General features: G+C 43.2%; 2 protein-coding genes across 5 annotated transcripts in view; one reads left to right on the forward strand and one right to left on the reverse strand.

Moving 5' to 3' along the window:
• The window catches only part of myo15aa (myosin XVAa), a 126,790-nt gene extending 101,614 nt beyond the window's left edge, over window positions 1-25,176 (reverse strand). Inside the window, exons 1-8 of one of the 4 annotated variants that reach the window (XM_062049880.1) lie at window positions 24,992-25,176; window positions 24,710-24,780; window positions 17,485-17,578; window positions 4,248-4,508; window positions 4,046-4,128; window positions 3,853-3,916; window positions 3,672-3,781; window positions 3,525-3,599 (exon numbers count right to left, since the gene is read on the reverse strand). In XM_062049880.1, the coding sequence (XP_061905864.1) occupies window positions 3,525-3,599; window positions 3,672-3,781; window positions 3,853-3,916; window positions 4,046-4,128; window positions 4,248-4,436 (521 nt within the window). In that variant the 5' untranslated portion in view covers window positions 4,437-4,508; window positions 17,485-17,578; window positions 24,710-24,780; window positions 24,992-25,176. Of the gene's footprint in view, window positions 1-3,524; window positions 3,600-3,671; window positions 3,782-3,852; window positions 3,917-4,045; window positions 4,129-4,247; window positions 4,509-17,484; window positions 17,611-24,709; window positions 24,898-24,991 lie in introns of those variants that run through there. The other 3 variants (XM_062049883.1, XM_062049882.1, XM_062049884.1) reach the window with 3 other exon arrangements.
• LOC133652398 (serine-rich adhesin for platelets-like) overlaps window positions 12,964-27,950 on the forward strand; it is a gene marked incomplete at its 3' end in the record, with an annotated part of 43,601 nt that continues 28,614 nt past the window's right edge. Inside the window, exons 1-5 of the mRNA XM_062051115.1 lie at window positions 12,964-13,018; window positions 25,266-25,388; window positions 26,788-27,018; window positions 27,062-27,144; window positions 27,769-27,911. Of these exons, the coding sequence (XP_061907099.1) occupies window positions 12,964-13,018; window positions 25,266-25,388; window positions 26,788-27,018; window positions 27,062-27,144; window positions 27,769-27,911 (635 nt within the window). The remainder of the gene's footprint in view (window positions 13,019-25,265; window positions 25,389-26,787; window positions 27,019-27,061; window positions 27,145-27,768; window positions 27,912-27,950) is intronic.

Consider the following 27,950-nt stretch of genomic DNA (forward strand, 5'->3'; position numbering starts at 1 on the left):
TTAAATACATCGTTTTCACAGCACAGCATTGAGAAGAATTGGGGATGTTCTCATATTGTTGTGTAGTTTTTGTTTGATACATCTAGATAAAGGGTAGGATAGATATAAGCAATATATAACCTGCTACCAAAGAATGTACAACAATTCTTCTCAACTAAAGAGGAGAAATATAACCTTAGAGGAAAAAATAATTTAAAACATTTATATGCACGTACAACCCTTCAAACTTTTAGCATATCAGTATGTGGAATCAAATGATGGAATGGATTAAGTAAAGAAGTTAAAAATTGTACTGATGTGATCCAGTTTAAGAGGTTGTTCAAAATAATAGTGCTTACAAAGTACAAAGAAGAAGAATTATAAGAAATACTTCTAACCTTATTAAAAATAAGATATTCTTCATCTCAGTATGTTAATAATGACTGAATTAATTAATTACATATTATAAAACTGTTGTGTATATACTAATTCATAGATGTTATTTTATTATATAAAAAGGTCAGTAAATGATTCTATATCATTGTAAACGCTTTGAAGTGGGAAAGGGGTAGGATTAAATAAGCTTTGCTTCTTCCTACTCCTTTTCGGGCATGATGTAAAATGAAATGATATGAAATTGTGTGACGTATTAAGATGTAAGTGTGTTCATGTTCCAAATAAACTAAAGAAAGAAAGAAAAAGAAAGGGTTGTACGGTATACCGGTACTAGTATAGTACCGCAATACTAATGAATCATATTCGGTACAATACCACCTCTAAAAAGTATCGGCGCATTGTCGTCACATTGTGACATTGCTGGTTTTAAGAGCAGAGGAGCATGTTCGGCAGCGCACGCACACAGAGTACTTACAAGCAGACACAGTGTGTAGACAGAAAAGGGAGAACGGACGCATTTTGGCGTAAAAAGTAAAGATAAAGGTGAAGTTATAACATGGCTAGCTAGTTAGCGGCTAACGTCCATCCACAGTTGGCAGTGTTTTAGCTACTTCTAAATCACTAATCATCGCCTCCATGGCGACAAAGTAAGTTTCTTACAAGTATCATTATCACTGCAGGACGAGGAATAGCTAAACATGCTTCACTACACACCGTAGCTCACTGGCTTCACAATGTAAACAAACGCCATGGGTGGATCTACACCTGACATCCACTGTAATGATACCAAGTACAGGAGCGTATCTGGTCGATACTACTATGATTACATTGATATTTTTTAGCATCACAAAATTTCCTTTTTTTAAAATTCATATTATGTTTATAAAGTCAAGAAATATGTCCCTGGCCACATGAGGACTTTGAATATGACCAATGTATAATCCTGTAACTACTTGGTATCGGATCCATACCTAAATGTGTGGTATCATCCAAAACTAATGTCAAGTGTCAAAGAAGAGAAGAATAAGTGATTATTACATTTTAACAGAAGTGTAGATAGAACATGTTAATAGAAAAAGTAAGCAGATATTAAAAGTAAATGAACAAGTTGATTAATAACACATTTTTACAGTTTGTCCCTCATAATGTTGACAAAATAATAGGTGTATAAATGACACAATATGTTACTGCATATGTCAGCAGACTAATTAGGAGTCTTTGTTTGTTTACTTACTACTAAAAGACAAGTTGTCTAGTATGTTCACTATTTTATTTAAGAACTAAATTGCAATAATAAACATATGTTTCATGTATCCTAAGATTTTTTGTTCAAATAAAGACAATAATGCCATTTTTCTGTGGTCCCCTCTATTTCGAGATGTATTGAAATACATTTTGGTACTGGTATCGTTACAACCCTACATAGACATGTATTCATGTGAATATCCTGAATGATTGTACAGTATTTTTGAACATGTACAGAAAACATGAATTGAACTGCTAATTTAGTAGGGTAAGGTAGGATTGCATCATGGATTCTCTTTCCGGATCTTTTCACAAGTGTTTGGTTAGTATTGTTTGGAGAATTGTGATTTGCATTGTGCCTCATAATATTCTACTATGCTTCAAATTTTACACTATGCTGAACTTTTATTTGTTTTGGATTGCTGTCAATGTTTTCATATTCTATTTGCACTACAGGATCACAATATTTTCTAGTTTTATATCTATTCAATTATATTTATAATGAATTCCTATGAACCTATGCTATGTATAACCTACTCTTTGTACACAGGGTATGGACGGCTGCTTCTACCCCAGGGCCATAAGTGCACAGAATGTTGTTAAGTTATAAACAAAAAATAAATATCACCACCGCTAATACTGCTGAGCAATAACAGAGGAGAGTGCAATATTCAATTATGTTTACATCCATGCTCACTCCCGTGCAATATGTTTGTATGTTTACATCAACGTCTACAATATGTTTACCTCCATGTGATTACCCACCGGTTATTTTTATCTTCCACGCCTACTCTGTATATTCCCTATTTATGTCTATTTAGCTATTTAATGTCTCATTGTTGTTTTTATACTGTTTAAGTATTTTATTACATTTAGCACCCAGGGTCTAGCATTTCATTTTCTTTGTACAAAACCCAAAAGTAGTGAAGTTGTCATGTTGTGTAAATGGTAAATAAAAACAGAATACAATGATTTGCTAATCCTTTTCAACCTATGTTCGATTGAATAGACTGCAAAGACAAGATATTTCATGCTCACACTTAGAAACTTCATTTTTTTTTGCAAATAATCATGAACTTAGAATTTAATGGCAGCAACAAATTGCAAAAAAGTTGTCACAGGGGCATTTTTACCACTGTGTTACATGGCCTTTCCTTTTAACAACACTCAGTAAAGGTTTGGGAACTGAGGAGACACATTTTTGAAGTGGAATTCTCTCCCATTCTTGCTTGATGTACAGCTTAAGTTGTTTGACAGTCCGGGGGTCTCCCTTCTGCTATTTTAGGCTTCATATTGCACCACACATTTTCAATGGGAGACAGGTCTGGACTACAGGCAGGCTAGTGTAGTACCCGCACTCTTTTACTATGAAGCCACGTTGATGTAACACGTGGCTTGGCATTGTCTTGCTGAAATAAGCAGGGGCGTCCATGAAAACATTGCTTGGATGGCAACATATGTTGCTCCAAAAGCTGTATGTACCTTTCAGCATTAATGGTGCCTTCACAGATGTGTAAGTTACCCATGCCTTGGCCACTAATACAGATGCTGGCTTTTACACTTTGCGCCTAAAACAATCCGGATGGTTCTTTTCCTCTTTGTTCCGGAGGACACGATGTCCACAGTTTCCAAAAACAATTTGGAATGCGGACTCGTCAGACCACAGAACACTTTTCCACTTTGCATCAGTCCATCTTAAATGAGCTAGGTTCGGTCATCCCAAATGTGTTTTATTGGGTTGGAACGGTTTAAGTCTTGCACAATAAAGCTGATACTACATTAAGTACTCCTACACAATCATATAAAATGTGAAATCAGAGTAATCTGTGGTGGAAAGGCCCTCCCCTTGCCTCTAATGTGAAGTGACCACTGGTCAAGTGTGTGTAGATAAGTCAGCCTCCTACCTGATTATTATGACCTGGTAGTGATTGGCATCCATCATTTTGGAATAAGCAGCGTTTGCAATGGCAAACAAATGTCTGAGTAAAAAAGAGTGACATTAAATAATCTTGAATACAGTATAATAAAAGGTAAATATGATAATGACTTACGGGGGATTCTCGCCCAAGGCGCAGCCCTTGTACTTCAGCACCATGTCCGTCCCATAGATGTTATACATTTTATAAGGGTTCACAGAAACCAGAATACTACCTATGTATGTCTAAAAGGTACAGAACAAAGAAAATAAATCATATTTTTGAACATGCAATTTCAGATAAGAATGACACTTACATAAATAAACTCTCGTTGAAACCTTTTCCTCAGGTTCTGAAGAACAGCCCCTTCGTGCATTTCCCTGACGAAAGCAGACGCAAAACGACATATTTTGTCAAATAACACATTTTTCTCATTTTTTTGTGCTCAGTCAGGCTAAGTGTAGTCTGCTTTGTCTAGTCATTGGTGGATGTGTGTGTGCCATCATTACTCAAGTTGTGTCATGTCCTCCACTCCGTCTTCCTCACGTTGCTCCCGGTTAGCCACCATGGGCAGACATCTGATGGAGTACATCTGAAATACAAAGTATGTAATAACCTCAACATTTGTTTCAGGTTCAAGACCTTTAAGATACAGTACATGATTGAAATATTTAGAGTATATGCGCTGTCATGTAATTTAGGAACATTCACCTTGTCAAACCAGGGACCCCGAGGTTCCCCCTCCCTGCTGACATTACACACTACTGGGTCAGGCACCATCTTTTGCTGATCCATCAAGTCATGGTGGTCCATTAGCTTCTCATCTCTATACATGGACCATTTGTTGAGGTTGTGTACCGTCCCATGAGGCAAGACCTTCTCTGATGCCCACACATCCATATCATGCTGCGGAGCTAAGGTTTCAACTCCAGGGTCACAAGCCCAGTGTTGTTCAGGGTCAGCATCTTGGACCTGGGGTGATACCACAGCACATGTAGAGGGTAGGCTGTAAGAAGCCCTCTGGAGGAGTGGGTTCTGTAGGGCACCAGAGAGGTTTAAAGATCGGGGCTCTGGGCCACGTGGGGCACCTCGTCTAGGCAAGATGTTGGCATTGGGTAGACGTAAATTTGCCTCACGAATGTTTGGGTTTTTTGACAAAGCACCGGACAGGTTAACTGTTTGAAGTGTCGAGGGGGACTGCTGGTGGGTCATCAAAGCACTAGATGGTAAATGGTAACTGGAACGACTGAAGTTCTGGTTACGAAGAGCACTAGATAGGTCAACAGATGGAGCCACCGCGGGACCAACCTGCCTTAGTAGTGATTGGTTTGGGAGTCTGTAAGACGCCCCACGGATATTGGTGTTCAACAAGGCACCAGAGAGGATGGGCCCTGAGGACAATGGTGTTGCAGCTTGAGGTTGATTCAGTGGAAGTGATGACCCTTCTGGAAGCTGAGACTGTGCACTAGGTAGCGTTAGGGTTGCACTTTTGAAATTCTGCGTCTCTTCCTTTGAGTGAACTTGAATTGAACGGGTTGGTAGTTTATAAGAGGCCTTTTGGACATGATTATTTAGAAGAGCAGAGGAGAGCACAGAAGGGGATGTTGTGATCGTCTCAGATGATGGTTGACTTCTTGGAACTGAGGAGCCATCGGGCAGTTTGTAGGTGGCTTTGCTAATTTTGGGATTCAATAATGCAGAAGAAAGCATAGGTGACGCAAGGCTGGTAGCAGATGAGGGTTCTGAACTGCACAATGGAGTTTTGTTAGGTAACTGATATGTGCCTTTCTGCAAACGGGAATTCAGTAAGGCAGAGGACAGCATCGGGGAGGAAAGAGATGCTCCGGAAAAAGATTCAACGGGTTCACTCCTGTTGACAATAGTTCCATCAGGTAGTTGGTAGGAAGCCTGGTGTACGGTCGGATTCCGCAGTGCATTTGAGAGCAGAGGGCGGGACTGCTTTGCTCCATCAACACCATCACCTCCAGCAATAGTAGTAAACTTGGCCTCGACAGGGTTTGGGAGCATTGTCAAGGAGTCATGTCTGAGTTTAAACATAGATTCTTGCATTTGTGTGGTCTGAAACCCTGAGAGTTGTGGAGCATTAACTTTGACAGTCTGATGAGGTGGAGAGGCATGAGACATGGGAGAGAGATGTTGCTGAAGAGGTGAGGTAAAAGATGTGTTGCGTAGTTGGGAATTACGCATAGCGGAGGACAACTGTGGTGAGTGAGAGATGGACGGTTCATGAGATGCTGGCGTATGGTGTGAGAGGACGGATGTATTCAGGCTGGCATTAGGTTGTAAAGGAGAGGCGTATGAAGCACTGCGCATGTCCTGCATAATAAATTTTGATTGACCTAAAAGGACATTTTGACTCTCCACTATCTCCCCATGAGATACTGTGGTTGGACTTTTCTTTATATATTCAATGACAAGGGGGTTGTCAAGAGAGGCTTGTTGCTGTGTTTGAGGTATTGGAGGCCTCTGTAAAGGAGAACAATAGGGAGTAGTATAAGGATGAGGTGGAAGTTGGGAGGGGGGAAATGAGAAACCTACAACTTCAAGGTTTGGTGTATAATCTGTATGAAATGCGGATGTGCCAGGTTCAGTAACTGTGTAATCCAACTGGTGCATACTCTGTGGGGGTGAGGGGATCGGATAAGGTACTGGACTTTGGAAAGATGTTTCTCCTACATTCCGGGAACTCATAATTTCATGAGGCAGGGGGGGCTGTGGATTAAATCCTTGGTTCTTAGGATAGGCTGAATAAGGGAGTGTGGTAGATGAGTTGCAATGCTGAAATGTTTGTGAATATTGCAGTCCATTGTGGATGCCATGTCCTAAAGGTTGGGGAGAAAAAGAACCACCGTGTTTCATTGAATGCTGCTGAGGCACCAGAGGCCTTGGAGGGGCTGCTCTAAATGAATGTCTGAGTGAAGGGGAGGACTTGTTTCTGGGCATGCGAACAAATGGCTGTCCTCTACCGATAGGTCTTTGAAAACTTTCATGTGCGTCTGAATTCCGAGGTTGTGCGCCTTTCCTGGATAACACAGGAACTCCAGCAGCTCCATTCATTTGTTTGGAAGAAGCGCCTGGGTTACTGTGGATAGAGGACCTGAAAGGGGCTACATGTTGAGTTACAGGGGCTCCACGCCTACTTTGTCTTCTTGAGTAGTGTTTAGCTGGGGATGGTTTCACGGTCCCCATGGGAACATGACTTCGACTTACTGGACCACCTCTAAATTTCTGAGTAGAGGAGCGGGTGGGAAAAGAGAGGCTGGTGTTAAATGATTGGGGAAAAGAGGGAGGATGATAGATAGAGGCATAGTCAATAGTTTGATGGGGAGACGGTGCTCTCTCAAATAGAGTAGGGGTTTCTCTCTGCAAACAGGATAGTGGGGAAGAAGGTGAATGCCTCACCTTGGACCTTCTGCTTCTGAATAACTGTGGTCTGGTAGATGGAAGATGCACTGCATTTTGAGGTGGAGAAAATCTTGGATCAGGAAGGTGGCCTTCCTTCTTCCTCAGAGATCCTCTTGGGGATGCTGCTGAACTTGAAAGTGGGGATTGGACCTGAGCCCTTTCCAGCCTGATTCCGCCTGCTACAGTTGTTTCGGGTAGTTGGGCTGTAATTGGCACTGCTCTCCTTTGGATTTGTGGAGAAGCAGAAGGGCTTGGTAGTCTTTGTGGAAAAGTTAGTCCTGGGCTTATCAATGGGGTCTCGTATTGGAAGTCTACTCTGTGTAAAAGAGGGGAAAAGTGGTCAGGCTGGCTGTGCATTTGGTGCCCCATGTGGTCTGGTGAATGGATCCCTGGCCTGTGTGAGGAAGGTGTAGTTCCATTCATTGGGTTTGATAAAGCAAGTAGTGGATAAGGAGGTGAGTGCACTAATGAAGTATCCTGTGTTTGTGAGAACGGTGATGGCATTTTCCCCATATGAAACAATGATTGGTCATAAGGAGCAGCGGTATTAGTCACTTGGGTGGAAAACTGTGGTAATGGAAATGCTGACAACTGAGGAGGGTAACTGGGTAGCGGGGAATGAGCAGTCGCTTGTCGCATGTGCTCATGTTGAATGATATGTGCTGTTGGTGAAGCTGACCGAATGGGAGGTTGTTGTTGGTTAATGACAGTTGGAAAGTAGGGTTGTTCAGGATTATACGTGGGAGTAGGTGGAGGAGGTGGTGGCAGGGTTTCTACCTCCAGCCTTTCCTTTCCAAATAGTCTTATCTGAGGCCTGGGGACCCTGAACTGCTCGGGAAATGAATTAGGTATTTGCTCTTGTCTGTAAAGATGTTCTGTTGCTGTTGAATCTAACCCACCACCAACATAATATTGTTGCTGGTAAGGGTCATGAAGGCCAACATGTGTATATCTCTGCATTTGATCCTGATATAATCCTGGGAGAGCATCATGAGTACTAGTCACTGTGTAAGGATTTGACATCCCATAGTTATAACCCATATTACGATCGATGACCAAAGGGTCATACGGGTCATAGAACTCCTCCACGCTTTCGCCATCATAATCAAATGGCTCCTGCACAATGGCATACAGCTTTCCATCATCCCCATAGTAATATGCCACCTCTTCATTACCATTATAATCGCCATACTCTTCATAGGGGTATGTGGTGTAGTCCGCATCACCACGATAATAAAATTCCTCATCAGGATAAAAGTTGCCATCATCATCGTAGTAACCACACTCCTCTTCCCACTCACCGTCGTCCTCATCATCAAAGTATTCATACTCCTCTTGCTGCCTGTCACTGTAATCTTCATCAGATCCATAATCATCGACATAATCAAGGGCCTGATTGTAATAATGTGTTGGTCTAGCCAATGTATCTCGGTTTGCAAAAGACAGTCGTTTCCGTCCACGACGCTGTGCCCATGCCCCTTGTCGACCTTGACCCTTAGCACCCGGGAACCCGCCTGTCAACAAGTTGGTTGCTGCAGCTATCCTCGCTAACATCCAGCCTCTTGTCTTGAATATTGATGGTGCTTTCTTTTTTCCAAACATGCCTTTAAACTTTGCTCCCAAACCCTTAGCCTCTGTAGCCATGTTTGTCTTCCTACCCAAAGTGGATAGGTCTATTGTCTTCTTGGGAGGAGGAGCAGGAGGAGGAGGAGGAGTAGTGGGTTTGCTTGGACTGTCATCTTTTTTACTGAATAAGCTTAAACCTGACGGCCCTGGCTTTTGATCCTTAGAGGCAGATTTTAGCCCAAGTCCATTCAAAAATGTTGCGTTGCTTAGAAGAGGTTTGCCAGAAACACCAAGTGTCTTCTCCTTTTTCTTAGAGAGAGGCATCATAAGAGTGGATGTGCTTTTCAGGCTCCTCTTTGGTTTGGTTTTCTCTGGCTGCTTTGGCTTGATGGAGATACTAAAAGGAGAAGCCTTTCCCTTCAGGCCGGTGAGAACTTTGGAAGCCCCTCGAAAGGGATTCTTGCCGTTGGAAATCTTCTGCTCTTTTCCTGCTGTTATATCTTGCTTTTGTCCATCTGCAGCAAGGCCCATCATGATTTTGGAAGCTCCCTTGAGTTGGACATCACTAATTTTTTTCAGATTGATTGCATCTATACCGTTCTGCTTTTGCGGCTTCGCCTTGTCGTCCTCTTCCTCCTCGTCCTCCGATGAAGGTAAATCACTTGGGGGAGACTTGGAGACCTTTAATCTTTCTGCTTCATGAACTGAAGGAGGTGATTCCGTAGCCCCTACTTCTTCACTGTCACGACTATCTTCTTCCTCAGACTCCTCTGATTCACTGACAAGTTTCTTTTCTTTTCCTTTCTTACCACTGTCCTTTCCCTTTCTTTTGGCCGGCTCCTCCACTTTCTTCGCTTCTTTCTTGTCATCTCTTCCTGCCTTTTTACTGTCCTTTGCTCCCTTCTTGGACTCCTCTGACTTGCCTTTCTTGGCAACAGATTTTTGAGCAGTCTTTTTGTGTGGCATGATGTGATCTAGCGGCAACACCCAGGAGCCAAACTTTGATTAAGGTAATCGGTTTAAAGACAACATCCTTTAGTTGTTCACCATTCTCCTGGATATGATATGTATGTTCCAAAAACACACACGGCGGCACACTGCTTTTGACTCCATGTTGAACAATGACACCAAAACAAACTACTGTCCTTCAGCCCTGCATTCAGAAATGAACTGCACATTTCTGTCAGTGCCCACTAAATGATGTCTACAAGCACAACTGCTTTCTTTGTTATAAGACATAAAATAAGAAAATTGCTACAATATACTATATAAAACAGTCTTACTTCTGTCTGTTATTGCTTGCATTTGCTTCCCTGGGTCCTTGAAAATGTAGCATGCAGAAAAACAGGTTCTTGTTGGTCTTTTGTCCTTGTTGGTCCGTTGTCCTTGTAGTTGTGTAAGTAAATTCCTAGCGTCACACAGAGAATAGTTTGTGTGGCTCAAATGATCACAATATTCTATGAGTCCTGTAGTGAATCCTCATCTTGGCTGCGATGTGATCTTTGCCAGGACGTCCCTTTAGCGAGGAGATGTCAAGTGCTGGAGTGTGCCCTCGGTTGAGTTTTTTTAATCCGAGTGTCAGCATTCACAGGCGTTAGCATCCTCTCACATCTACCTATCAGACCTTTGTGACCTCCTGGAACTTTTTGCATCTCTCTCTGGTTACTTGCTACCTCATCCTTCCACTGCTCTCAACTTCATGCTTCATCATACACTCGTTCTGACAGTATCTCTGCAAGTGTGTGTGTGTGTGTATCCCCCCCTGATGCAAAGGGCACCCTAATGCACCAGCTATACTGTTAAGGGTAACCCTATCTGCGGACTCGCTAGTGCATGAATAATGCACGATGGCTGAGCTGTTGCTAAACTGTGTCTGAGAGGCAAAGCTGCACCGAGTCAAAACACAAACACCTGTCGTCTCCGTGGTGGACATTGAGTAGAAAGCCTCTGTTACTCTCTGTCTCTTCTTTACTTGAAGGTTCCACCTCATCAATGTTGTACATCTGCATCTAAGCACTCCAGCTAATTAGAATTTTGCAACCAAATTTGACTCAATGAGTGTAATCACACCATTCATTGCTTTATTATTCAATTTTTACAAGGTCAGGCATTAGTTAGTTGACTAGGTACTCTCGCCCCCTATTCCAAAACACTTCTGTTGGGCTGTAACAGCGCTCCCTACTATGGACTCAGGCCAAGGTTAATTTCTTGAAAATTACCTAAGGTTAATTCATTGATGATGAGCTGATATTCAAGCAGGTCATCTCAGTGGCAGATATGAATGTTTGATGACTGATACTGTGTTCTGCCTACACGGCGCGGATAAAACATTCATCGCAGGTCGCTCTAAATATATCACAAGGCGTCACCTACCGCCCTGGCACGGTCCCCGACCGACATACTATACGTGCGGGCAAGTGTCAGGGGTTAACAGCCAGGATAGCACAGAGTAGATGGAGGGTAGATAACAAATACAAAGAAATAGCTTGTAACTACAAGAAATAAGGTAAACAAACACATTTCCTTAACATGCTGTACATTTAAAACCCACAGACATGGTTATTTCCTATTCTTATAATGTTTAAAACTGGAATGTTTAAAAAAAACTCTCAACCAATCAGCAGTGGGCATTTACATGTTCATACTCCGTGACATTTTTTTGAGCAAACTACAACAATTGTAATAATTGTTCACTCTCCTCTGAAAGTTACAAAATAATTACGATTGTTTGTCAGTATACTATTGAATTATTTAAAAATGGAATAAAAAAAATGGTAGTAAACATATTTTTGGCCTTGACTGTCAAATTAAGGATATTTGTGAAACGAACGGGTCACATGGTGATGCGGAGGTTGTTCTCCCAAGATGCAGACGGAACACTCCGGACGAAGCGTGCAGGTAGGAAATGATTTATTAGTATAAATCATACAGGAACAAACAAAGGCAAAGCTTAAGGAGGCTAGTGCGGGAGCTAGCATACAAAAACAGGAATCAAACAAACCGTCGTTAACTGTTGCTTGTAGCAAATTAGGAAGCCAGACTGAGTGTGGAAAGAAACGGGAATAAATAGCCCTCTGATTAGTGCCTGGCAGCAGGTGAGCATCGCAGACACTAATCAGGGGCAGCTTCAACCAATCAGCACCCATGGTAACTGAAAACACAAACCCACGAGTGCAGAAAACAGAACTGAGGTAGTCAAAACTAAACAACGAAAACATGATCCGGGCAACGGATCAAAACAATTTGGTTATCTAGACAGATATTCAAATCATTGTTGTATTTTGTTCTGATATTCAAAGTGTAAAAAGGAACATATTTAAAAGCCATACAGAACTAGACTGCTAACAAGAGTGTTAAAACATTTGAATCACTGAATACTGTGCAGCAGGGCTATTCAACAACCCGAAAATGTCACCATAACAGTTCAAAACTTGGGAGACCAACATTTTTGCAGCAAATTCCTGTTGTACAGAGGACCTTGGACCACTGTAAACATATTGGCAGATCCTTGTTTCAAATGTATCAAAGTTGTCTGTCTATCTGTGTTGGCCCTGTGATGAGGTGGCGACTTTTCCAGGGTGTACCCCGCCTTCCGACCGATTGTAGCTGAGATAGGCTCCAGTGCCCCCCGCGATCCCAAAGGGAATAAGCGGTAGAAAATGCATGGATGGAGTTAGGAATGGGATGGCACTTCAAGTTCATATGTGAGTCAAGGCATGTGGCCAAATACTTTTGGCAATGTAGTGTAAGTCTTGTCTGGCACTGCGCTGGTTTGACCTTACAACTAAACAGCAGACAGAAATCTAGAAGCTTTAAAAAACATCTGCCAAACACCAAAGCCTGAGCCTGCCATTCAAATGTTGAAGAAAGGAAAATCCAATTGGATACACAAGAATGAACTCTGACAATTTAGTTCGAACCTTGCAAATGAGCTGAGTGACAGTGTTTTCAATGCGGGAGTGAAAGAGATCATCTTTTCAGACAAAGAAGGTGAATCGGAGCATGAGGGGACAGGTCTCGGGTTCCTTGTGAGCCTTTAAGCTCCATTAAACCTTCGCTGCCAGCTTCTACCGACAATGACTGACACCTTAAAACTGACTTCTTATATACAGCAGCAGTCACACCCTCTACTATTCTGCCACCTTGCAATCTCCCCAATTTGCGCAAACTCAGCCAATACCGAGCCCGGCGAATTCCCCGCACATAAAAACCACACAATAGCCCCACAGTCACAAGATGCCAGCAGATGGAACACGGAACAGGCGACATGGGCCCTACCTACTATTGGGTTGCGTGTACTTAAAAAAATAGGACCCCCGTGAAAAGGAAAAACAGCATCTCAAATAGCTATTCTGAATAAATTGAAATGACTAAAAGACATGCTAACTTTACAGCACGCCAAGCTGCTCGACTAAGCTCATGAGCAGAGAAATAAATGGACAAAGTAGCAAGGAAGTTTATCTTCATGGAGCGTATATTCATGCTCAGAGGTGGGTAGTAACACGCTACATTTACTCCGGTTACATCTACTTGAGTAACTTTTGGGATAAATTGTACTTCTAAGAGTAGTTTTAATGCAACATACTTTTACTTTTACTTGAGTATATTTTTCGAGAAGAAATGCTACTTTTACTCCGCTCCATTTATCTACATTCAGCTCGCTACTCGCTACTGATTTTTATCGATCTGTTAATGCACGCTTTGTTTGTTTTGGTCTGTCAGACAGACCTTCAAAGTAGGATCTATCGCATGCCTGCGTTTCACCAATCAAATGCAGTCACTGGTGACGTTTGACTCCGTTTCACCAATCAAACAGAGCCAGGCAGTCACATGATTGACTGCACATTAAGTTTCAGCGGCAAACAACAACAATGGCAGAGACAACAACGAACGCTTCGCATCAACCAGAAGAGGAAGAACACCCCTGGCCTCACATAAAATCGATGTTCACGCTTCAGACAACCAAAAAAATAGTTATGTAATGCGTTGTCATATGTGTCTCCCCAAACAAGTGGACATTTCAGCTTACATGAACTCAACGTCAAATTTGAGGAAGCACATCGTGGTAAGTAACGTTAGTAGATATGTTTGCTGTCACAGTAGGCTGATGTTAGCTTCCCTGCTATGAATCACTGTCTAATGTACATCGTGTGGGGACATTTATTAACACACTGCGGCCTCATAGACAGACAGAGACACACACACACACACACACACACACACACACACACACACACACACACACACACACTCACGCATGCATACAAACACCAATCAGAAGTGCACAGTGTGTTCTCAGGTGCAGCCCACACCTATCAGAGTTTATGGTTTGCGTAAAGGCTAACTTGTTATTTTCCTTTGTAATCTCTGCCTACTGAGCCTATGGTGCTGTTAAGTTATTGTGGCTCAATTTGCCTTCATTTATTTAGTTTTTTATGTATTATTATTTAATATATATTATTGTTTTAGTTGCTTAAGAGATATTCCTGGCTATGAATTTGTTCACTGCTATTTTTATGTTTTTGTGAATTATTTGTTGCCGTCATCATTAAACGAACAGGTTACTCATCAGTTACTCAGTACTTGAGTAGTTTTTTCACAACATACTTTTTACTTTTATTCAAGTAAATATTTGGGTGACTAATCCTTACTTTTACTTGAGTAATACAACTCTAAAGTAACAGTACTCTTACCTGAGTACAATTTCTGGCTACTCTACCCACCTCTGTTCATGCTCATCAGGAGGAGATGTAATTGTAATCATTTAGCACTGTTAACCAGATTTATCCATCCATTTCCTACCGCTTGTCCCTCTCAGGGCCCCCGGGGGATTCACTCGGGCGGAAGGCGGGGTCCACCTTGGACAAGTTATTAAGGTTGAAAATGTTTTGCCACAACAGTTTGGCTGGCAGGGCCCCAAAGATCTACTCGTCAATCATAATCGACAGGTTGGCGACCCCTGTCCTATGGTGTAAAAAAAAAAAAGTCCCTGCAACAAGCATTTTCTTACAACTGGATCGTTCCAGACACACCATCACAACACCCTGGCACCTACCAGAGAGCACCTTCGGCATAATAAAAAAATAGGTTCTGTTTTGTAGTTTGCGCTTCTATATTGCCCAGAAAAGACGATACAAATTATAATTGTGCGCAGCATTTGTCACCACATCACAAAACACCATAAGTTATCATGCAATGGGTGTGCAGTAAATGAGTGTCTCCATGGTAACAGCCGGTAGTAAACAAAGTCCTCATCTAAGTAGCTTTTGCTGTTGGTTATCAATTGTACAGTCTTGGTAGATCATTCGCAACACACCCACTAATAGTACACACAATTGTTATATTTGCACTCACTATTTAGCACGTGTTCTTTGGGATCTTAGTAGATCCGACTTTATTTGTGGTCCTGTAAAGCACGGGTTCTTAACCTTTTTAAATCTTGGGAAGCAACTTAACCACTACAGAGGAGCACGGGGCCTACTCAAATATTAACAATGAATGAGTCATCGTAACCATAGTCAATAATGATATTTATCCTACTTGCAGTTTGCCAGGATGAACCTTGTCAAAGCATATGAAGCTGAAGTATGTGTTCATCACAACAATGAGGCTGATTAGAAAAATAAACACTAATCAAATATACTGCAAAAGAAGGGACTTATGAAAACAAACAAACAAATAAATAAATAAAATATAAATAATAGCATATTTGTTTATTGACTAAACTGTCAATAAAATTTAAAGTGCAAATGAAAATACCGGCTTAAAAGAAACTTCTCTGTGACTTCTTCTGTTTGTATGATACTGTCATTACTGCCACAAGTGGTGAACAAGTGTATTACAACTGAGTATGGGTTAGGTTTATACCAGGGGTGACCACACTTTCTGCAGGCAAGCTACTTTTCAATTGATCAAGTGGAGGGGATCATTCAAAAAATAATTTATATTTATGCATTTATTTATGAAAGAGTAACAGGTTAACAAGTTAAAAAAAAGTCCTTTCTGTCCAATAACACATGAAAGTGGTTATTTTTTGCCATCTTATTTGTCCAGCTTCCATACTCCTTTTTATACACTTTACAAGAAATACATTGGCGGCAAACTCCGTAGCGTGCTAGCTTGTGTGCGCCAGCTTTCTGAGACTCTTATTTTGTTAGCGCAGGCAGGATGGAGCAGCGCTTTTATTGTGAAGACAGGAACTGTGCGGTCGGTCTTTAGAGTTTTGAGGGCAGGTACGGCGCGAGAGTCTGTTGAAATAAAAAGTGTTTCTCGCCTTCCTGTCGGTCATTTTTTCTTAATAATGATCTGGCAGCAGCCAGCGTCATCTCACAAGACCCTCGGGTGCCGTGAATGTCAATCAAGTGACCAAAGTCACGTCTTGGTGGAGATTGATGATCACTCAGTTTTAGCTCTATTTTTTTCTTGCCTGGCTGGTGATGGACTGACACACCCTCCACCATGGACTTACACACCCTCAGCCATGGACTGACACACCCTCCACCATGGACTTACACACCCTCAGCCATGGACTGACACACCCTCCACCATGGACTTACACACCCTCAGCCATGGACTGACACACCCTCCGCCACCGTCTGACACACCCTCCGCCATCGACTGACACACCCTCCACCACCGAATGACACACCATCCGCCATCGACTGACACACCCTACGCCACAGATTGACACACCCTCCGCCATCGACTGACACACCCTCCGCCATCGACTGACACACCCTCCGCCACCGACTGACACACCCTCCGCCATCGACTGACACACCCTCCGCCACCGATTGACACACCCTCCGCCACTGACTGACACACCCTCCGCCACCGACTGACACACCCTCCTCCACCGACTGACACACCAGCTGCCACCGACTGACACACCAGCCGCCACCGACTGACACACCAGCCGCCACCGACTGACACACCCTCCACCATCGACTGACACACCCTCACCCACCGACTGACACACCCTCCGCCACCGACTGACACACCCTCACCCATCGACTGACACACCTTACGCCATCGACTGACACACCCTCCGCCATCGACCGGTAGCTTGCCGTTGACGTAATTGGCACCTCTGGGTTATACAGACCACAACTGAGAAACAGCTATTTTTTGGCGGCCCTCGAGGTCCCCTGCCCTATGGTTAAGAAACACTGCTGTAAAGGACACAGTATTGTTTTCTTCTCTCATAACTGTCTGACTAAATTCCTGCCTGACCAACTAACTCACTCAGATGGCAATTCCTTCATGGCCAAATGAAAATACTCTCTGAACTTGACTGGCCTGCACAGAGTCCTGACCTGAACCCGATAGAACACCTTTGGGATGAATTAGAACGGGGACTGAGAACCAGGCCTTCTCAGTGTGTGACCTCACCAATGCCCTTTTGGAAGAATGGTGGAAAAATTCCTATAAACACACTCTGCAACCTTGTGGACAGCCTTCCCAGAAGAGTTGAAGCTGTAATAGCTGCAAAAGGTGTCATATTGAACCCTATGGGTTAGGAATGGGATGGCACTTCAAGTTCATATGTGAGTCAAGGCAGGTGGTGTAACTACTTGAACACATTATGAATTTTTACAGCTTATTTGTGATTAGTTGGTAAATCATTTCTGCATAATATAGTGCTACCCAATAAACATGATGTAGTACTTACTGTAGGCTTGTTTTGTACAGCACTTGACTAAATCTTATAAGATTAATTTGGTTAGAAATGAGTGCACCGTGAACAGTTATGTACACTAATAATAACACTATGAATTTTTGTCCTATTCTAAAAAATCAAGAGCCAGTCTTTTGAGACAAATCAAGATCATTTTTCAATCTTTTCGCTCATCCATCATTTGTTCTCTACCGCTCATCCCCCTTTTTTAAGACAATAAACATGAGAAGAAAATGAAATATGAAGTTACAAAAAGCAATAATAATAATCTTGACTTACCTTTTTGCGCTATGTTGCCTTGAAATCCCTGCTCATGGTTTGTTTGAAACCTCCAAGATCTTCTCTGGCACATCTGCTAACCTTTTATAGCACCCTGGTCACGGACACACACACACACACACACACACACACACACACACACACACACACACACACACACACACACACACACACACACACACACACACACACACACACACACACACACACACACACACACACACACACACACACACACACACACACACATGCTTTCAGAGATTGTATGACCACTGATGAGCAAATATCTGCAAAATACATACAATACAGTAGTGCTGCCATGGTGTAGTCAATGCGGCAGTTTTTTCTTAGTAAACATGCATTACTTAGGTATACATCGGTGTGTGTGTAGCCTGAGTACACAACTGTACAGACACATTCATTGTGTGTAAATTGGTGGGGGACACACACACACACACACACACACACACACACACTATCATTGTCTCACACTGGTCACCAACGTCACAGCCTGCAGTGAAACCCCTTGATAGAAGGTTTTAAAGTGTGTGTACCGTGTGTGTGTGTGTGTATGCTTATCAGTCCTCCACACATACATATGTCACAAAAAAGCTCAAGCGCACACACACACTCGCACACAATACTCTTCGTATTTCACCGCGTCAATAGGGTGAAAGGAGCTCATCCCAGCCTTTTTCTATTGTGGACGAGCTAACTCTTCTTCTCCTTATGCGCTGCACACAAAAGAGTGAACATTTGTCACACGATGCACCCCTCGAATGTTGTTGGTGATATTACTTTTCTGATAATAACAGCCTTTGTGAGCCCTCGATAAACACATTTTTACTACAGATGTCCGATAATGGCTTTTTTGCTGATATCCGATATTGTCCAACTCTTAATTACCGATTCCGATATCAACCGATACCGATATATACAGTCGTGGAATGAACACATTATTATGCCTAATTTTGTTGTGATGCCCCGCTGGATGCATTAAACAATGTAACAAGGTTTTCCAAAATAAATCAACTCAAGTTATGGAAAAAAAATGCCAACATGGCACTGCCATATTTATTATTGAAGTCACAAAGTGCATTATTTTTTTTAACATGCCTCAAAACAGCAGCTTGGAATTTGGGACATGCTCTCCCTGAGAGAGCATGAGGAGGTTGAGGTGGGCGGGGTTGGGGGGGCGCGGGGTTTAGGGTTAGGGGGTAGTGGGGGGTGTATATTGTAGCGTCCCGGAAGAGTTAGTGCTGCAAGGGGTTCTGGGTATTTGTTCTGTTGTGTTTATGTTGTGTTACGGTGCGGATGTTCTCCCGAAATGTGTTTGTCATTCTTGTTTGGTGTGGGTTCACAGTGTGGCGCATATTGGTAACAGTGTTAAAGTTGTTTATACGGCTACCCTCAGTGTGACCTGTATGGCTGTTGACCAAGTATGCGTTGCATTCACTTGTGTGTGTGAAAAGCCGTAGATATTATGTGATTGGGCCGGCACGCAAATTGATTGAGACTTTTATTAGTAGGTTGCACAGTGAAGTACATATTCCGTACAATTGACCACTAAATGGTAACACCCGAATAAGTTTTTCAACTTGTTTAAGTCGGGGTCCACTTAAATTGATTCATGATACAGATATATACTATCAGATATATACTATCATCATAATACAGTCATCACACAAGATAATCACATTGAATTATTTACATTATTTACAATCAGGGGTGTGGAGGGGGGGTAGGATATGGACAGCAAGTAGTGGACATAGAGAGAGAGAGAGAGAGAGAGAGAGAGAGAGAGAGAGAGAGAGAGAGAGAGAGAGAGAGAGAGAGAGAGAGAGAGAGAGAGAGAGAGAGAGAGATCAGAAGACATAAGAAAAAGTATCTGCATTTGATTGTTTACATTTGATTATTAGCAATCCGGGGAGGGTGTTAGTTTAGGGTTGTAGCTGCCTGGAGGTGAACTTTTATTGCGGTTTTGAAGGAGGATAGAGATGACCTTTCTTTTATACCTGTTGGGAGTGCATTCCACATTGATGTGGCATAGAAAGAGAATGAGTTAAGACCTTTGTTAGTTCGGAATCTGGGTTTAACGTGGTTAGTGGAGCTCCCCCTGGTGTTGTGGTTATGGCGGTCATTTACGTTAAGGAAGTAGTTTGACATGTACTTCGGTATCAGGGAGGTGTAGCGGATTTTATAGACTAGGCTCAGTGCAAGTTGTTTTACTCTGTCCTCCACCCTGAGCCAGCCCACTTTAGAGAAGTGGGTAGGAGTGAGGTGGTGCCTTAAAGGCACGTCCCCGATATTGTTGTCTGGGTGGAAATCGGGAGTAATTCGGGAGATTTTCGGGAGGGGCACTGAAATTCGGGAGTCTCCCGGGAAAATCGGGAGGGTTGGCAAGTATGACTGGGAGACGCAACTGCTCTGTACTTCTCCCTACGTCCGTGTACCACTCCGTACAGCGGCGTTTTAAAAAGTCATACATTTTACTTTTTGAAACTCTGTCTCAAAGTGTAACATGTGCTCAATGTTTCCTTACCATTATTGCTATGTTGTCTATTACCATTATTGCTATGATGTCTATTACCATTGTTGGTATATTCATTATTCCTACATTGTTGATACAAATGATTGTTACAGTGTAATAATTATTGTTACCTATGGTAATGCCACTATGATACAACATCTGTATTATAATCCTTGAACAAAGTGAGAGTGAAACTCATGTGAATAATCACTGAATGGAGAACTGGGGGTGGGATTAAATAAGTGATCTTCTTCCCACTCCCTTTCAGGCAAAACTGAACAATAATGCACTATATTAATTTATATTATTATGTTTTGTCAACTTGTAGGTTTTTGTCATTGCCTGAAATAAATAAATAAATGGGAAAAAAAAAAAATGAAACCGATACCAATAATTTCCGATATTACATTTTAAAGCATTTATCGGCCGATAATATCGGACTGCCGATATTATCGGACATCTCTAGTTTTTACCTTCGCTATGCCTGCCGTCTCTGCATCCTGGGGTCACACGCTCAAAGCTTTGTTCGCTTGAACCTGACATGTATAACATATCACTCCTTTCTTTTCATTGATTTATGCCAATTCCAACGACATCAAGCAATATATTCAATTCATTGATTTTTATGAATAACTTATTTTATATCTATTATAATCTTATCACATATTTTAGCATAATTGGGGCACTAAGCAAAATTATTTATTTCAAGCCACCATCTTACAAGATGTTTATTTTTTATTTATGTGAATCCATGTTTAGTTTTTTTTTTATTTTAAACCAACCTTTAATTTAATGGATGTTTTGTATTAAAACGAATTAATGGGGGAAAAATGTACAATAATGTATTTTCTTAGTGCAAAATAACTAGTTCAAGATCATTAAAATAAACTTGCATATTTTCCTATTTAAAATGATAATAGGAATGTTGGAGGACATTGGTCATTATATTCTTATCAGTGACAGAACAGGAAGGGTCTAGGAATAGTCTGCAGTAAACTTGAATATGAAGCGGCCTGTCAGTCATTCATTGGCATTTTATATGCGCTTATTCACGCCCCTTGTCAAATGAGAGGCGAGTGATCTGTGTTTAAGGAACATGACGAGCCCTATTCATTAGGTACAGTCGTGGTCATAAGTGTACATACACTTGTAAAGAACATCATGTCATGGCTGTCTTGAGTTTCCAATCATTTCTACAACTCTTATTTTGTTGTGATGTAGTGATTGGAGCACATACTTGTTGCTCACAAAAAACATTCATGAAGTTTGCTTCTTTTATGAATTTATTATGGCTCTACTGAAAATGTGAGGGTCAAAAGTATACATACAGCAATGTTAATATTTGCTTACATGTCCCTTGGCAAGTTTACCTGCAATAAGGCGCTTTTGGTAGCCATCCACAAGCTTCTGCTGGAATTTTTGACCACAAAATTGGTGCAGTTCAGCTAAATGTGTTGGTTTTCTGACATGGACTTGTTTCTTCAGCATTGTCCACACGTTTAAGTCAGGACTTTGGGAAGGCCATTCTAAAACCTTCATTTTGGCCTGATTTCGCCATTCCTTTACCACTTTTGAGGCGTGTTTGGGGTCATTGTCCTGTTGGAACACCCAACTGCGCCCAAGACCCAACCTCCGGGCTGATGATTTTAGCTTGTCCTGAAGAATTTGGAGGTAATCCTCCTTTGTCATTGTCCCATTTACTCTCTGTAAAGCACCAGTTCCATTGGCAGCAAAACAGGCCCAGAGCATAATACTACCACCACCATGCTTGACGGTAGGTTTGGTGTTCCTGGAATTAAAGGCCCCACCTTTTCTCCTCCAAACATATTGCTGGGTATTGTGGCCAAACAGCTCCATTTTTGTTTCATCTGCCACAGAACTTTCCTCCTGAAGGTCTTATCTTTGTCCATGTGATGTCAGTAAATATTAACATTGCTGTATGTAAACTTTTGACCCTCACATTTTCAGTAGACACATAATAAATTCATAAAAGAACCAAACTTCATGAATGTTTTTTGTGACCAACAAGTACGTGCTCCAATCATCCATCCATCCATTTTCTACCACTTGTCCCTTTTGGGGTTGCTGGAGCCTATCTCAGCTGCATTCGGATGGAAGGCGGGGTACACCCTGGACAAGTCGCCACCTCATCGCCGTGCTCCAATCACTCTATCACTAAAAAAATAAGAGTTGTAGAAATGATTGGAAACTCAAGACAGCCATGACATGATGTTCTCGCAAAACTTTTGACCACGACTGTACATCAAGTCAACACATAAATATAGAAGACATGGGGTGACTACACCATCAATAAAGGATTGAATAGGTTCAACTGCTTTTCAAACTGTACCGTAGCATGTAATATTACAACCTATGTCATTGAATGTATTAATAATCTACTAACCAGCCTCAGGAAGACTATAGTTTGCATGTAAAGATGAGTAAACAGGCCATTAAAAACCAACTATGCATGTTTGTTCAGGGGATGGCAATATGTCTGCTACACAAAGGAGGGTTTTCTAACATTGTAATGAGATACTTTTATCTCTTTGTGTCCTTGTCTGGAACAACAAAGCACTTCTAGAATGCGGTATTATCAGGGCCACCCCTTCTTATACGCAGGTCACGCATGTCAAATGTCAATTCATGAAATAAAAGGCGCTTTTTCATAAAAATTATTCCTGCTTCCTGCTCCATCACTAATAAGAATACGATGGCAAACGTCCCCTCGCAGTCCTCATGACTCTCACGGTGTTAGTTTTGAAAGGCACCGGGTCTGAAACTCGGTTAGAGTTGAGTTTGGAAGGCATAAAATGTACGTTTTAAGGACGTTCAAATTGTTATTTTGCAACTATTATCCATTAATTTGTTTCAGTACAAAACATGCATTCAACTAAATATATTGGATAGAAATAGTTTCTCAAAAATAAAAATTGAAAAATCCCGGGGGGCCCTCAATTCTATAGCATACATCACAAAAACTGGAATGTTGAATCAACTTATATAGCTCCACACTTTTCAGAGTTAAATTAACATTTTAAAAATAGTTAATCGTTTAACACAATATCAAAGTTCCTTCTTTAACTCATCAACTTGGGTTAAATCAACACAATTTGACACAATTAATCATAGCATCTTAATAAACTAATTAGAACATGATGGCATCAGAGGGTTGGTCTTGAACTGGGTAAGAAGCTACTTAACCAACAGGAAGCAATACGTGAAGATAGGCCAACACACTTCCACAGAGCTAAAAATATCTTGTGGCCTACCTTAGGGATCAATACTCGGACCAAAATTGTTCAATCTCTATATAAATGACATTTGTCAAGTTACAAAGGACTTAAAGTTAGTATTATTTGCAGATGACACAACTGCTTGTTCAGGAGAGAACACATAGAAGATAATACAAATAACAACAGAAGAAATGAACACATTAAAAAGATGGTTTGATAAAAACAGACTATCTTTGAATCTCAGTAAGACTAAAATAATGCTATTTAGAGTCAAACACGAATACAGATAGATAGAGTAAATATTGAAAGGGTAAAAGAAAACATTTTTGGGTGTAATAATAGATGATAAAATGAATTGGAAATCTCATAAAAAATATACAACATAAATTAGCAAGAAACACATCAATAATGAATAAAGCAAAACATTTCTAGACCAAAAATCACCTCATATTCTCTACTGCTCATTAGTGTTACATATCTGAGTTATTGTATAGAAATATGGGGAAATAACTACAAATGTGCACTTCGTTCATTAACGGTGTTACAAAAAAGATCAGCTATAATAATATATAATGTTGGATATAGAGAACATACAAACCTTTTATTTATTAAATCACAATTATTGAAATTAAACGATTTGGTGCATTTGCAAACATCTAAAATGATGTAGAAAGTAAATAACTATAACCTGCTAGCCAAGAATGTACAACAATTCTTCTCAACAAAAGAGGAGAAATATAACCTGACGGGAAAATTTAATTTAAAACATTTGTATGCACGTACAACACTTAAAACCTTCAGTATATCAGTATGTGGAATTAAATGATGGAACGGATTAAGCAAAGAAATCCAATAAAGCACCAATATGATTGTTTGAGAGACTGTTCAAACTACAAGTGTTCACAAAGTACACAGAACAAGATTTATGATGAACATCTTCAACCCTTTTTTTAAATTTTATAGGGACAAAGATTATGTATATATTTAATATGTGTTTGCTTACTATGGTATATTATGTATTTATTCAGTGTTCTGTTACAAAGAACAAGGAAATGGGATAAGATTGCTATGGTATGAAAAGGGGTCGGATTAAATAAGATCTGCTTCTTCCTACTCCTTTTCGGTTGTGCTGTAATGAAACAACTGGAAATATTTGATGCATTACATTGTATCGTATGCACGTTGCACAAACGGTTTCGAACATTTCTCTCAGTTAGTAATACTTTAAATGTGTGGTAATGTTCATCAAAGTTTTTAAGTGAATAGCTTCTGTGTCAATATAAAAATGTCATGGTCAACCTTCATTTTCCCCATATAAATATTTTAGACTGTTGTCTGAAGAAATGTGTAGAAATTGACTATCATAAGACACATTGGACACAAAATGAGCTTTGAAAAGCCCATCAAATGCGCCAAATGAGATGTTTGTCCATCAAGATAAAGAAGCGGTCAATCTTACTGTTATGTCTCCAGAAGGTACGGCTGACGGTTCTGCTGATTACCAAGACGCTCTTCCAACCTGCAGCAAGACTGGGGTTGAAAATAAAATGGTATTACAAAAAGTGATTATTTTAACATCTTATGTAAAATTCAATGTTACTTCTTTCATCCATTGCTAGATAGTGGAATGACAGATTATTAGGGGTGAAAACGATTGCTCAATAGATCCATTTATATTCCTAAAATTAAAATATATTCAAGTATGTCTTCCTCCTCGCCTCCGACGACGACGGCGTCTTACTCCTCGCCTCCGACGACGACGTCTTACTCCTCGCCTCCGACGACGACGACATCTTCCTCCTCGCCTCCAACGACGACGTCTTCTTCCTCGCTTCCGACGACGGCGTCTTCGACAACGTCTCCCTCGCCTCCGACGACGTCTTCCTCCTCGCCTCCGACGACAACGCCGTCTTTCTCCTCTCCTCTGACGACGACGGCGTCTTCCTCCCCGCCTCCGACGACGACGTCTTCCACCCCGCCTCCGACGACGACGTTCTCCTCCTCGCCTTCGACAGTCTTCCTCCTCGCCTCCGACGACGACCTCTTCCACGACGAAGTCTTCCTCGCCTCCATCTTCCTCAACGGCATCTTCCTCCTTGCCTTCGACGAAATCTTCCTCCACGCCTCCGACGACGACGGCGTCTTCCTCCTCGCCTCCGACGACGACGACATCTTCCTCCTCGCCTCCAACGACGACGGCGTCTTCCTCCTCGCCTCCGACGACGACGACGTCTTACTCCTCGCCTCCGACGACATCTTCCTCCTCGCCTCCGACGACGACAACGTCTTCCTCCCCGCCTCCGACGACGACGTTCTCCTCCTCGCCTTCGACAGTCTTCCTTCTCGCCTCTGACGACGACCTCTTCCACGACGAAGTCTTCCTCGCCTCAGTCTTCCTCAACGGCATCTTCCTCCTTGCCTTCGACGATATCTTCCTCCTCGCCTCCGACGACGACGACATCTTCCTCCTTGCCTTCGACGACATCTTCCTCCTCGCCTCCAACGAGGATGGCGTCTTCCTCCTCGCCTCCAACGAGGATGGCGTCTTCCTCCTCGCCTCCGACGACGGCGTCTTCCTCCTCGCCTCCGACGACGGCGTCTTCCTCCTCGCCTCCGACGACGTCTTACTCCTCGCCTCCGACGACATCTTCCTCCTCGCCTCCGACATCTTCCTCCTCGCCTCCGACGACGTCTTACTCCTCGCCTCCGACGACATCTTCCTCCTCGCCTCCGACGACGACAACGTCTTCCTCCCCGCCTCCGACGACGACGTTCTCCTCCTCGCCTTCGACAGTCTTCCTCCTCGCCTCTGACGACGACCTCTTCCACGACGAAGTCTTCCTCGCCTCAGTCTTCCTCAACGGCATCTTCCTCCTTGCCTTCGACGACATCTTCCTCCTCGCCTCCGACGACGACGACATCTTCCTCCTTGCCTTCGACGACATCTTCCTCCTCGCCTCCAACGACGACGTCTTCCTCCTCGCCTCCGACGACGGCGTCTTCCTCATCGCCTCCGACGACGACGTCTTCCTCCTCGCTTCCGACGACGGCATCTTCGACAACGTCTTCCTCGCCTCCGACGACGTCTTCCTCCTCGCCTCCGACGACAACGCCGTCTTTCTCCTCTCCTGTGACGACGACGGCGTCTTCCTCCCCGCCTCCGACGACGACGTTCTCCTCCTCGCCTTCGACAGTCTTCCTCCTCGCCTCTGACGACGACCTTTTCCACGACGAAGTCTTCCTCGCCTCAGTCTTCCTCAACGGCATCTTCCTCCTTGCCTTCGACGATATCTTCCTCCTCGCCTCCGACGACATCTTCGTCCTTGCCTTCGACGACATCTTCCTCCTCGCCTCCAACGAGGACGGCGTCTTCCTCCTCGCCTCCGACGACGGCGTCTTCGACAACGTCTTCCTCGCCTCCGACGACGTCTTCCTCCTCGCCTCCGACGACAACGCCGTCTTTCTCCTCTCCTGTGACGACGACGGCGTCTTCCTCCCCGCCTCCGACGACGACGTTCTCCTCCTCGCCTTCGACAGTCTTCCTCCTCGCCTCTGACGACGACCTCTTCCACGACGAAGTCTTCCTCGCCTCAGTCTTCCTCAACGGCATCTTCCTCCTTGCCTTCGACGACATCTTCCTCCTCGCCTCCGACGACAACGCCGTCTTTCTCCTCTCCTCTGACGACGACGGCGTCTTCTTCCCCGCCTCCGACGACGACGTCTTCCACCCCGCCTCCGACGACGACGTTCTCCTCCTCGCCTTCGACAGTCTTCCTCCTCGCCTCCGACGACGACCTCTTCCACGACGAAGTCTTCCTCGCCTCCATCTTCCTCAACGGCATCTTCCTCCTTGCCTTCGACGAAATCTTCCTCCACGCCTCCGACGACGACGGCGTCTTCCTCCTCGCCTCCGACGACGACGACATCTTCCTCCTCGCCTCCAACGACGACGGCGTCTTCCTCCTCGCCTCCGACGACGACGACGTCTTACTCCTCGCCTCCGACGACATCTTCCTCCTCGCCTCCGACGACGACAACGTCTTCCTCCCCGCCTCCGACGACGACGTTCTCCTCCTCGCCTTCGACAGTCTTCCTTCTCGCCTCTGACGACGACCTCTTCCACGACGAAGTCTTCCTCGCCTCAGTCTTCCTCAACGGCATCTTCCTCCTTGCCTTCGACGATATCTTCCTCCTCGCCTCCGACGACGACGACATCTTCCTCCTTGCCTTCGACGACATCTTCCTCCTCGCCTCCAACGAGGATGGCGTCTTCCTCCTCGCCTCCGACGACGGCGTCTTCCTCCTCGCCTCCGACGACGGCGTCTTCCTCCTCGCCTCCGACGACGTCTTACTCCTCGCCTCCGACGACATCTTCCTCCTCGCCTCCGACATCTTCCTCCTCGCCTCCGACGACGTCTTACTCCTCGCCTCCGACGACATCTTCCTCCTCGCCTCCGACGACGACAACGTCTTCCTCCCCGCCTCCGACGACGACGTTCTCCTCCTCGCCTTCGACAGTCTTCCTCCTCGCCTCTGACGTCGACCTCTTCCACGACGAAGTCTTCCTCGCCTCAGTCTTCCTCAACGGCATCTTCCTCCTTGCCTTCGACGACATCTTCCTCCTCGACGACGACGACATCTTCCTCCTTGCCTTCGACGACATCTTCCTCCTCGCCTCCAACGACGACGGCGTCTTCCTC

This window comes from Entelurus aequoreus, linkage group LG06, assembly GCF_033978785.1.
Source record: "Entelurus aequoreus isolate RoL-2023_Sb linkage group LG06, RoL_Eaeq_v1.1, whole genome shotgun sequence".
In the NCBI taxonomy this organism is placed as follows: domain Eukaryota; kingdom Metazoa; phylum Chordata; class Actinopteri; order Syngnathiformes; family Syngnathidae; genus Entelurus; species Entelurus aequoreus.